Below are 13,478 nucleotides of genomic sequence, written 5' to 3'. Positions count from 1 at the left end.
ATATACCCAACTTTATTTACATGTTAACAACAATTAAGCCATATTTTACAGAAAAAAGCATGAAAACCAAATGCACTAAATTAATAAACAAAATCGAAAAAATGCTAGACGATCCCGCTTATCAAGATAGTGATTGTTCGACAAATTCAGCTCCAGAAATAAACTAAAATCTTCGAACCGATACTGCAATGGAATGTTAACGGGTTTTATCCCCGTTTAGAAATGCTTAAACATTTATGTTCAATAATCTCACCATCAATAATATGTTTACAAGAAACAAACTTTAAAGGATATCATAGTTATGACATGAATAATTATTCTTGTTTCCATAAAAACCGAGACAACGCAAATATCGCTAGTGGAGGAGTTGTTACGTATGTTAACAAAAAATATGAATCAGAAGCATTAGTAATCAATAGTAATTTAGAAGTAGTAGGAGTATCAGTGTCCTTTCCACAAAAAATGAATATCTGTAATATTTATATTCCACCTGACTTACCTATCACAGAAGCAGATATTTCAGATGTATTAGATCAGATTCCCACTCCCAGAATAATCGTTGGTGATTTTAACAGCCATAATCCAATATGGGGATCTCTTGGAATAAATTCCAAGGGCAAAATTTTAGAAAACATAATTACCTCAAAAAACCTAAACGTACTGAATGATGGACAATCAACAAGATATAATATTCATACAGGTACTTCATCAGCTATCGACCTGTCATTATGTGATCCTGTACTGTCAGCAAAATTTTCATGGGATGTAATTCCGTTTTTATTTGGAAGTGATCATTATCCTATTAAAGTCTCTTTTAACAGTAATTATGAAGATACTAATACAACCCCAATTCCAAAATGGAATCTAAAGAATGCCGATTGGTATTTATTCAAAAAGTATATTCAACAGAACTGCCATAGCTTAAAAGAAGTCACCGAAAATCATCATATAGATGAACTTTTGAATTCGTTTATATCATTAATCCATCTTGCCGGTGAAAATCATATAGGTAAAACACAAACTCTACATAAAAGAAATTCATTACCATGGTGGAACGCAGAGTGTACTGATATAATAAAGAAATATAAAAAATCCTTTAACAAATTGAAACGTCACAAAACACTTGAAAATACTATAGAATATAAGAAGTTACGGGCTCAAGCTAGATATATAACTAAAAAGAACAGAAAAAAATCTTGGCAAGAATTTATGTCCTCTATTAATTCCACTATGCCTATAAGCACCGTATGGGAAAAAGTTAGAAAAATATCTGGAAGTAATACATATAAAAAGATTCCATTTCTATGCAATAACAAACAGATAGTAACATCTAATAACGAAATAGCAGATTTATTAGCAAAACAATTTGAAATGAACTCCAGCAATAACAACTTTTCTAAAGAATTTATCAATACCAAGATGATTTCGGAAAATAAATTAATAGATTTTAATTACATTGAAGATAATCCTCTTAATATAGCATTTACCATGGAAGAGCTTAATCACTCTTTAAGTACCAGCAAAAAATCGGCGCCAGGACCAGACGATATTCCTGTTAGTTTCTTACAAAATCTACCAGATAATGGAAAACAATATCTTCTTAACCTATACAACAGAATTTGGACTAATAATGAGTTTCCCACAAAATGGACGCAGGCGATAATAGTTCCATTACTAAAACCAAATAAACCACGAACTGATCCCGAATCCTATAGGCCAATTTCGCTTACCAACACAATGTGTAAAATCTTGGAAAAGATGGTGAATAATAGACTAAGGTGGTTTTTGGAAAATAATAAATTAATAATCAATGAACAAAGCGGCTTTCGCAGGAACAGATCCACTATAGATAATTTAATTGACCTAGAATCCGAGATAAATGAATCGTTTGCAATTGGACAGGAATGTCTTGCGGTTTTTTTCGATATAACAAAAGCGTTTGACATGGCTTGGAGATACGACATTCTTAACACACTAAGTCAGTGGGGCGTCAAAGGTAACATGCTATATTTCATTCAAAATTTTCTTAGTAAGAGACAATTTAAGGTTAAGATAAATGGTACACTATCCAGCACTAAAGACCAAACAAATGGAACACCTCAAGGATCTGTTATTAGTTCAACACTATTCTTAGTAGCAATAAACAAAATCTTAGAAAACTTTCCACAACTTGTTAAAGCGAGATTATACGCTGACGATTTAGTCATATATTCAAGAGGAAAAAATATTCTTTCTATACAGAAAAATTTACAATGTGCATTAAATCACCTTGAAAACTGGTCGAAAGCTGTAGGATTGCAATTCTCTACAACCAAAACTAAATGTATTTTATTTTCAAAAAAACGGCAGTCTACAACTCCAGATCTTCAGTTATATGGAAACAACTTAACTTATGTGGAACACTTAAAATTTCTAGGAATGATCTTTGATAAAAAACTATCTTGGAAGTACCACATTATGCACATTAAACAATCCTGTCAATCTGGTCTCAATTTAATGCGTACACTGTGCAATCGTAATTGGGGTTCAGATTGTAAAAGTTTGATTCTTATTTACAAATCTCTAGTACGATCCAAACTCGATTATGGATCAATTGTATACTCATCTGCAAAGAAGACACTTCTTGCTCAACTAGAAGTCATACAAAATACAGCATTAAGAATAGCCACAGGAGCATTCTGTACTAGCCCCATTAATAGTTTACAATGTTTAACCGGAGAACCACCTTTAAATTTCCGAAGAATGTACTTGTCATTAGTCTACGCATCATCCATATATGATATATGCAATAGAATCGCATCCCACTTTCCACCACACTATTGCAGAACGTTTCAAAGAAACTTATGTAAATAAAAAAAGAACTAACCCCCCCTTTTACGAGAGAATCAGAAAATATCTCTCTCTCAATAATATTCAATTCCCAAAATTTTTTAATCAGACAAATACAGTTACTCCTCCGCCCTGGACCTTTCCTCCTGCAATATGTGATTTAACTCTTTCTAAATACAATAAGCTTGATACCCCCCATGCAAAAATTAATCAATCTTTTCTCAACATACTTGCTTCTTTCCCAGATCATTGTTATATTTATACAGATTCATCTAAGACTGCTGATGGTGTGGGATCGGCAGTTGTAGATTCAAACACTATATTACAATTTAAATTAGCTTCCACTTGCAGTATTTACTCTGGAGAACTATATTCAATTCTGCAAGCCCTCATTCACATTCGTACTCAAAAAATTCCAAAATCTGTCATAATTACCGACTCTCTCAGTGCATTACATACGATAGAACAGTTATATACAAGTAATCCTATAAGTATTTTAATAAAAGAACAATTACATTTACTGAAGAACACGATGCAGCAAGTAAGCTTTATATGGGTTCCATCACACATTGGACTTCAAGGAAACGAAAAAGCAGATTTCCATGCCAGAGAAGCAATACACAGTGCGTCTTCAGTGTTAGTGAACTTAGTGCCTGTTTCCGATTACAAACCATTCCTTAAAGAAAAAGTGTTAAACAAATGGGAAAACGAATGGAATCTTTCACAATCATCTCTACACACAATAAAGCCCTCAATTGAACCTTGGTGTGAGATAGACCTAAATCGCCAGCTGTTTGTGAAGCTAAATCGTTTACGCATAGGGCATAGCAGACTTACTCACAGCTACCTAATCTCTAAGTCAAATCGCCCTATTTGTGACCTGTGTAATTGCGACATCAATGTAACACATATATTAATAGAGTGTCCTAAATATCTTAATGAAAGACAAAAACACTCCATACCTCTCAATATAAAAGCAGCCTTAGGATCACACTGTAAGCTTACGCATTTGTTTAATTATTTGAAAGACATTAATGTTTTAAACAAACTATAACCACTGTTAACATTTTATAAACCCCATTCTTAATTTGTAAATTATGATATTGTTACCTAAATGTGAACTTATGTAATACCTAATCAAAATGCTATTAGATTTAAGTAATCATGTATCAATGACAGTACAGCTAATAACCCAAAGTGGTTGATGCTGATAATAATAAAAAAAAAAAAAAAAAAAAAAAAAACTTTTGGATCTCCGATTTGTCTGAAAATTGGTATATAGCATCTGCGGGATGTAGAAATAAAACATTTAAGGTCGAATTATCTTTTTCTTCTTCTTCTTCTTCTTCTTCTTCTTCTTCTTCTTCTTTTTTCCTCAAAATGGTATTTTACGGGATTTTACAGTGATTTGGTATTTATTTAAACAAATTTGCATTTGATATCGTAAAGAATCAATGGAAAACATAGTATTTTAATAGAAGAGACTCATAAATGTCATTATATGGCATTATGACAAGTTATTTTGATTCAAAACAAGTTTTTGATCAAATTTTATAATGTAGAAAACGTTAAAATACCGTTTTTTACACTTTCCTCCATTCCCAAAATACGTCATAACCGATTTGGCTGAAAATTTGCCCACAGATAGCCAAAACATAGGACTTTAAGTGGTTAGAAGGATTTGAATTATGTTACAATACCAAAAAAGTTACATGTAATATCATAGTCAAAAATATAGGCGTCTACTGTAAGTACAATTAACTCGGAAAATATCGACCTTACGAAAACAATTTTTAAAAAGAAATTGTAATAATTGTAAATACGATTTATTTGGAACAATTTCAGTTCATACCATTTTTGTCGAAAAGTTAAAAATGGCGGAGATTATTGAGCAAAAACGGTTCTCCTTTAAAATCAAGATGGCGGCTAACGTAACGCAGGAATTCATTCGCGATTTTAAATTTAGGCTACTATTGACCCCCCTAAAGATTAGAAAAATAAAATTTTGGGCAGCTCGGCATGCAAGGCCAAATGCTATCCCGACTGGACTAATATACTTTTGAGTCTGATATTATTGCATGTAACTTTTTTGGTATTGTAATATAATTTAAATCCTTCTAACCATTTAAGGTCCTATGTTTTGGCTATCTGTGGACAAATTTTCAGCCAAATCGATCATGATGTATTTTGGGAATGGAGAGATATGTAAAAAACGGTATTTTAACGTTTTCTACACTAAAAAATTTGACCAAAACCTTGTTTTGAATCAAAATAACTTGTTGTAATGCCATGTAATGACATTTTTGAGTCCATTCTATTAAAATAATATTTTTTCATTGATACTTTACGATAGAAAATGCAAATTTGTTTAAATAAACACCAAATCACTGCAAAATCGCATAAAATAACATTCTGAGAAAAAAAGAACCTTATTTTTTGAGATACCTCAAAGATTTTTGACCTTAAATATCTTATTTTTACGTCCCGCAGAAGCTATACAACAAGTTTCAGAAAAATCGGAGATCCAAAAGTTTTTGCCTGAGTGATTTGACATGGAATGTACCTTTACCATTTTACATGCCGAAGTTTTTTACTTCTATTAAGTTTTTTAACTATGGTATACAGCCAATCACTGGGATTTTCCCTTTAATTTGAATGCCTTTTTAATGACGTGCGAAGATTCGCTAAATATTCTTTCAGAGTGGAGGTTTAAGATTATAAATACAGCTTTGCCTCGTTCCGCCCTTCATTTTCACGTATTCCGTGTGTTCACGTTATTCTGACACTGCGGCCTGATTCTAGTAAAGATTTCTAATTATTTTACCTAGATATACTCCATCTAATTTACTTACCGTTGCACGTCATCCGCGTCATAGCCCGTGACGTCACATGATACCAACACGAAATATTTAGGCGGTAGGTGTGTTCTTTTTTAGAATCACTTTGCCGACTACACTGGCATTACAACCACTAGACATACGCGTAGAAATAATATTTAAAGATTTCTATTAATGTTAACTTAAAGAAATACACAATAATATGTTTAATTTAATTTGTATAAATGGATTATAAAGCGTTTTTATGAAGCACATTTGTTCGGAATACACTCTAACTATAATCGAACGAAGGTGATATTTTGGCATAAATTGGTAACATTTATTTGACAGTTGCGGTGATGACACTTCATATTTGTTTATATTCTTTACTGTAAGTATTTGTTTCATTATATTTACTGTTTTTATTATGTACTTTAACGTAAGATTATAACTTAATTATTGTTTTCTATTTCTAAAGTTTTTACTTATTTACATTGAATATTAATTTGTTTTGCTGTATAATCCACTTCCGCAAAAATTGTGTATTTGATTTAAAATGAATTCAAAAATTTTTGTAATTGGGCAACAATGTCAACTTAGATATCTAACGTAGATAATGACGTGCAACGGTAAGTAAATTAGACGAACTGTATGCGTGTACGTCTCAATTGACTGTATCTCTGGAATAAGACTTGTATTGAGAACAAAGCATCTCTCGTTGCAACAGCATTTATGAACCCGAACTGGTTGGGGGAAATTGTAAATTCTCTTCTGGATTACCGTTAGGAAGAGTTTTAGAAGATGATTCATGATGTTTATAGTACGGGTTTCTTTGAATTTCTTGGCTCCTGGTTGTAAACCAAAAATAGGAGGTGGCTTTTTTGGTATCTACGATAATAATTGATATAACGATGGACTTTACCACAAATTTGATCATTGTAGATTTTCTAATTATCCTTGCTTATTATTTATTTATTTATTTTTAGTGTTTCACCCATCAAGAAAGATAATGATGAAGTGGATGCGTTTAGTCCATCTCAGAAAGGAAGAAGAAATATTAGATCCATTCAAAGTGATGAAATTTTGGCGGTTGAAACTCAAATTGCGAAAAAAGAAGAATTGGAAAGAATAGAGAGGTTGAGGGGTCGTAACAGTAAATTATTAGAAAGCCTGTCACAGTCCACTCCGACTGAAACTGAGGTAAGAAATTTGAATTCACATTTATACACTTTCCCTTGCCAATTATATTGAGTTCAAGTTATCAAATCAATATACTAAACTACTTAGAACTAATATTTCCTAAGTTCTCTGATCTCAGAAAGAAGCACAAAAGGGACATTCATATACATATATTATGATGTATATGAGCGATATTTTTAATTAAAAAAAATGCACGAGAAAAATAAAATTCCTGTAGCTGGCTTTATACCATAAATCACAAAAATACTAGACCCTTTGTAAAAGGTATATATAAACTCTCTAAATAGGGTTTACATCACATAACAGAACGTTTTCGGATTAATAAATCCATCATCAGTGTTAAAAACCAATAGGCATGCCTGAGCTACGAAAATATTTTGAGTAAAAACCCTTTAAATGATAAAAAGTTTTAGATTGTACTACATATTGTTAATATTGTATAATGCTGCAAATATTCCGGGATATTACCCAGGGTAACACAGGATTCTTCCCACATGGGTATAATGTAAAAAGGAATAAAACCTCACATATTGGAGTTGAATGACAACTCCAATATGTGAGGTTTCATTCCTTTTTACAGTTGTCAGTCAACTCCAATATGTGAGGTTTCAATCCTTTTTACATTACAAGTACGTGAGAAGAGTTCTGTGTAGCCCTGGGTAATATCCAGGAATACCTGCTACATCATACAATATTAACAACAATATGTAGTAAAATCAAAAACTTTTTATCATTTAAAGGGTTTTTACCCAAAACATTTTGGTGGCTCAGGCATGCACGCTATTGGTTTTTAAGACTAATGATGGATTTATTAATCCGAAAACGCTCTGTTATGTGATGTAACCCCTATTTATTTAAATATTCCTTTTACAAAGGATCTAGTATTTTTTATATTTTTAATTATCGACCACCTTTGTAGGGGGTCTGCGTATTTTTAACAAATTTTAGTATATTATTGTACCTTAAAAAAGTGGCCTATAGTTTTTTTAACCCCCTAGTTGACCTTGAGCCTGAGATATGCCCCTCGAAAGGGTGAAAAATAAACCTTTTTACCCTATATTTGGAGAGCTACAGTTCTTCCAACAGTTCTTTGCATATGCATTAAATTATTAACGAATTACTTTTGATACTTTTATATAAAAAGTTTGTATACTTTTTTTATTCACGAATTACTTTTTTGCTCACAGAAACTGGTAGTGCAAAATTAAGCCTCTTGTCCATAGAAACCACAATAAGTTAAACAAGGATAAGCGATACGGCAAGTCCTTGATATATTATTTACTAAGAATTTTGACGTTTATTATTTTGCATTTGGTGCATTTGTTGTGTTTAAAAATGGTTTTTCGTATTATTTAAACTTTTAGTCTTTGTACATTTTATTGTAATTTTTATTTTCAAACATAATTGTTACAATGACTGTTTGTCTCTTATTTGATTACTTCCGGTAATTATTTATTTTTAAGCTAATAAGACAAGTAATATTTTCTAACCTACCAATTATCATCATCTAACCTCAAATTGTAGTTCTGCCGAACGGAAACTTAGGTATTTGTTTATTTTCGAGATTACTTTTTTTACTTTTTTAAATTTATTTATTAGCCTTTTTATATTATTAATTATAGCCGGTAGGATGTTGAGTCAGCAAGCTGTTCAATGTTGAGTCCATCAATCTCTTGAATAGTAAAAAAAATCAAACACTTCAATAAAATAACTTAATAAAATACGTCCACCGGAATAATAGCCATTTCCTAATAATTACATTCACTGTACATGCCAACGTACGTTTCACTTTATGTTTTGATTTAACTTGTTTGCCAATCAGTTTTTGCAGATCCGATGGAATAACTTATTTTTCTTGTTGTAATGTCAACTGTTTGATGAAATAATTGGCAAAACCGCAAAAGATACGTTGATGAATTAAGGGGTGAGAGGGTATGGTTTGAAATCAACATATCAAGCACATTTTTGTGAATTTTTTCGAAGCTATGGTAGAATTATTTTATTTTTAAATTAAAGAAATATATTAAGTACAATTCAAAGAATATTAAAAAAAAAATTAAATCCAAAATACTGAAAAACCGTTGGTGGCAAATTTTGGCAGGCAGTTCAAAAAAATGGATTTTGCGGTGGACATCAGAACTCCTCACTGGATCATACAAAACAGAAAATTCAAAAAGATTTAATTAGCTCATGAGTTTCACGAGGTAACAACGTTGAGTTTATTTTTTATTTTTAATGATTTTTGAATTTTTGGTAGCACTCAGAAGTCAAAAATTCGAAATTTTTTGTAAAAATTTTGTGAAACTGAACAGATTTATTATTGTTGTACAAAAAATAAGGACAAAACGAAAAATATCTAGACGTTGTTACCTCACGAAATGTCTAAAGAAAATCTGTGCAAAATTTCAACTAGATTGGTCAAGTAGTTTTTCAGTTACAGTTTTGAGAAAAATGCGTTTAAAGTTTTGACAACTGCATCTTCATCTTCTTATTTTTCTGCCAAATCGTAAAGTGATGCACATTGGAATATTAGGTCTGGATCCCGCATAAGAAAGAAAAGTTGATAATAGCAAGCTGAAAATTTGTTAATAGCTTAACGGTGTCTAGTCGGACAAACTTTGATATATGGGAACACTGGAACAGGAGAAGTTTTAATGGTGGAAGAGGTTAAAAATTTGGAACGTTAGACTTCGAAAACGGCAGATGTATTTTGTCGGACAGAACTTCCGATTGATTTGTTACTCTTTTGATTAAACTCTCATGCAAAAATCAGACTGCTATTACTAACCAAAATGATTCCTGTCATTTGACATGTTCTTCGTGTTCCACTCATTAAAATGCGCAGTTGGTGATAAACACCAGTCTGATTTTTGCATAAGAGTTCAATGAAAGGGCAACAAATCAATTGGAAGTTCTGTCCTACAAAATACATCGGACGTTTTCGTAGTCTGACGTTCCAAATTTTTAACCTGTACCACCATTAAAACTTCCCCTGTTCCAGTGTTCCCATATATGGTTCTTTTCATGAGCATTTTCAGTGCTTCAGAGTCATCTCTTTTATTTAGACAAGTTGGCCGTTTTTCGATTTCTATGGCTTCTCAGATAATTCTAGGTTTTGTAGAAGTAGATGGAAGCTATGGTTCTGGAGTGCTCAAAGTTAATTCTGTGACCTGTATGAAGATGATGTCGGTCTAGAGCTGATATTTTTAACGATATGGAATATTCATAAATATTCCATATCTGTTATCAACACAACGAATTTCATAAATTCCGTGTTGTTCATTGGTATGTTGTCTTTGACTGATCGGGCAAGAGATGAATCTTTTTTGTTGGGGAGTAAATGTTGTCTTTATTTCTCGTGGTTTGAGGAATATCTATTATATTTAGTATAATTAAAATATAAATAAATAAATAAACAGTTTATTTACGGTTATACCAATTACAATAATTACAATCATTAAATAATTCATATCATATTAACAGTTTTAGAACTCAATAATAATTACATACAATTTACACAAGACAAATAAATAGAATAAATACCTAAATGACAGTTTACAGTGACAGCCTACATTGTATTTTAAAAAGATTTTTTCAGCTTTTTTGGAAAACTATTCAGAGAGCTAGAAAAAAAGTCTACATCTAAACCATTTCCAGATTGACACATTCGTCTTATAGGTCTATTTAAACAATAGTTTGTTAGTTGGAATTCTAAGTGAAAAACGTCCTTAGATCTTGTGCACCTTTGAGGAACCCTAAGATCTATAGGTACTCTCCAAAATTTGAGGCGAATCTATCATTCCGTTTACAATCTTGAAAAGAAAAACCAATCTAGCATTAAACGACGATTTTCTAATGTTGGTATATTAAGTAATTTTAAAATGTCACAATACACTATATCTTCTGAAGAAATCCCTAATTTATAGCCTACAAAGCGTAGAAATTTTTTCTGAACTTTCTCAATGCTTTCAATATGACATTTATACAGTAAGCACGTAAAGGTTGGAATAAATTCATTTTCTCGAGAACGGACGATTTTGGAAAAAAATCCCGAAACAGGTCAATTTTTATTTTCAAATTGCGACTTTTTGACATATGTGTCATACTAGTGACGTCACCCACCTGGGCGTGATGACGTCATCTATATTTTTTTTAAATGAGAATAGGGATCGTGTGATAGCTTATTTGAAAGGTAATTTAATTCTCTATTAAGTAATATAAACATTAACATAATCATTTATACAGGGTGTCCAAAAAAAATTTTTTTAATTAAATTTATTGACAAAAAGAAGAATGTGTGTAATTTATTTAACTCAAAATACATTTTACTGCTATCAGAAAACAGGAAATAATGTTTATTTAACAAATAAATATCGTTTTTTGCTTAAATTCATTATTAAAGCCGCCCCTCACCTTCCTCTTGACAGTTTGAACATTTAATTTAAAGGGAAAAGTAATGATTATTTTTCAAATAAAATTTTTTTTCTGTTTTCTAAGAACAGTAAAATGTATTTTGGACTAAATAAATTACATGCATTCTTCTTTTTATGTCAATAAATTTAATTTAAAAAAAAATTTTTAGACACTCCGTATAAATTGTTATGGAAATGTTTATATTACTGAATAGAGAATTAAATTACTTTTCAAATGAGCTATCACACGATCCCTATTCCCATTTAAAAAAATCATCGATGACGTCATCACGCCCAGATGGGTGACGTCACTAGTATGATGTATATGCCAAAAAGTCGTAATTTAAAAATAAAAATTTACCTGTTTCGAGATTTTTTTCCCAAATCGTCCATTCTCGACAAAATTAATGTATTCCAACCTTTACGTGCTCACTGTATAAAGGAGACCAAATTGTGCTGGAATATTCCAGAACTGATCTAACCATAGAACAATACACACTGTTAAAACAATCCACATTATTGAATTCTGACAAGGTTCTTTTCAAAAATGCAAGTAATTTAATATGTAAATAATATGTAAATCAACATTTTGCTTTTAGCAACATCCACCTTTAATCTTGGATGTGGAAGAAAAAACCAACAAAATATTGGTAAAAGTGACTCCACAGCTCAACAAAAGACTAAAACCACATCAACGGAAGGGTGTAAAATTTATGTGGGATTCTTGTTATGAAAGCCTTAAACGTATAAAGCAACATCCTGGCTCCGGATGCATTTTAGCACATTGTATGGGGCTTGGTAAAACATTTCAGGTAAGCCATATTTTACACTACAGTAAAACCTCCTTATTCGCGCTTCCTTCATTCTCGTTTTCACTATTCACGTATTGAAAAAATGCGATCCAATTCCTCTATTCGCGGCCTAAGATTTCTCTATTCGCGGATCGAATCGGTACATCAAATAAAAAGCATTCGGTACCCTTTGTCAACGCGCAAGCAAGTGGGCTAATAAAAAAATAAAATTTACCTGACTACAATTACGTCAACCAGTATCAGCTACCATGCACAGTTATGGAGATACAGAAGTGGAAGTTGGCCAACAAATAAACAAAGCCAACAGAATAGGATTAGTGCAGTCACTGAAGGTTTTCACCTCCGATTTCGTTGAACCTCCATCGATTTTTATGAAAATTGGTCAGTATTTAGAAGATACCTCGAGATACAAAGGTGACATGGTGCCAACTTGCGATTTTTTCCTGGGGGTGGTTGTCGCCCCTTCTCGGGGGTAGAAATTATTTTATTAAAAATGTATCCAGAAATCGATAGAGGGACTAATTCTAAGTAAAATTTGTTATATAAGTTATTCAAATAAATCAATAGTTTTTGAGTTAAGGCCATGGGTACATAATACGCAAATATTTTAGGGCTTTCCCTACTTTTTCTGTCTTTAAACGGCAAATTACGTGTAGTAAAATTCACACTGGTATGGATATGTAAACATTACTAGAATGTCATTCTACTTGAAAATGTCATCATTAACTTAAAGAGATGGCTTTTGAATGTTCTTGGATAGTCACTGACAATATGCTGACAATATTCTATTCGACTGAGTGCGTTGTAAGACAAAGATAGATTTGGAAAATATTACCACGGACATTGTGTTCATTTTTTTCGAATCCTGAAAAAACCAATAAATATTTTTGAAAAATTTAAACGCAGAATGAAAGACTAAATTATTACCGAGGTCCAAAAGTCCTTTAGAATAAATAAAAAGTTTATTTTCACCCCTGTAACTTAATAAAATAAACATTATAGAAGTTCTCAGGGACTTTCGGCCCTCACTAATAATGTAATCTTTCATGCTGCGTTTAAATTTTTCAAAAATACTTATTAGTATTCTCAGGATTGGAAAAAAAATGAATCCCCATTTGAATAGCATTGCAGCCGAAAATACGTACCCATCCTCTTAAAGATAAAAGATTTTGATTTTTCGTGAAAAAAATGCATGTTTTCAAGCGGTTTTTCATAAATAATTCAAAAATAGTAAGTTTTTTCAAAAAGTTGGTTGTACCAAAAATGAAGCTAATAGAAAATCGAATAAATTTCTTATTTGAAAAACCTTTTAATATTAATTCGAAGTGAGTTATAGGTAATTGAATGTATATTGTTTTTCGGCGAGCACTCAAACCTATGTATTCAAGCTTAGCTAACAGGAAAACGAT

General features: G+C 31.6%; 1 protein-coding gene across 3 annotated transcripts in view; it reads left to right on the top strand.

Annotated features, from left to right (window-relative positions):
- Nucleotides 1–13,478, top strand: part of LOC126883268 (transcriptional regulator ATRX-like) — a 442,769-nt gene that overhangs the window by 222,128 nt on the left and 207,163 nt on the right. For all 3 annotated transcript variants that reach the window (XM_050648594.1, XM_050648595.1, XM_050648593.1), the window contains 2 exons: nt 6,632–6,845; nt 11,857–12,069. In XM_050648594.1, the coding sequence (XP_050504551.1) occupies nt 6,632–6,845; nt 11,857–12,069 (427 nt within the window). The remainder of the gene's footprint in view (nt 1–6,631; nt 6,846–11,856; nt 12,070–13,478) is intronic.

Source organism: Diabrotica virgifera, chromosome 4, assembly GCF_917563875.1.
Source record: "Diabrotica virgifera virgifera chromosome 4, PGI_DIABVI_V3a".
NCBI lineage: Eukaryota > Metazoa > Arthropoda > Insecta > Coleoptera > Chrysomelidae > Diabrotica > Diabrotica virgifera.
The sequence above is the reverse complement of the archived record's forward strand: the minus strand, read 5'-3'. Positions and strand labels throughout refer to the sequence as shown.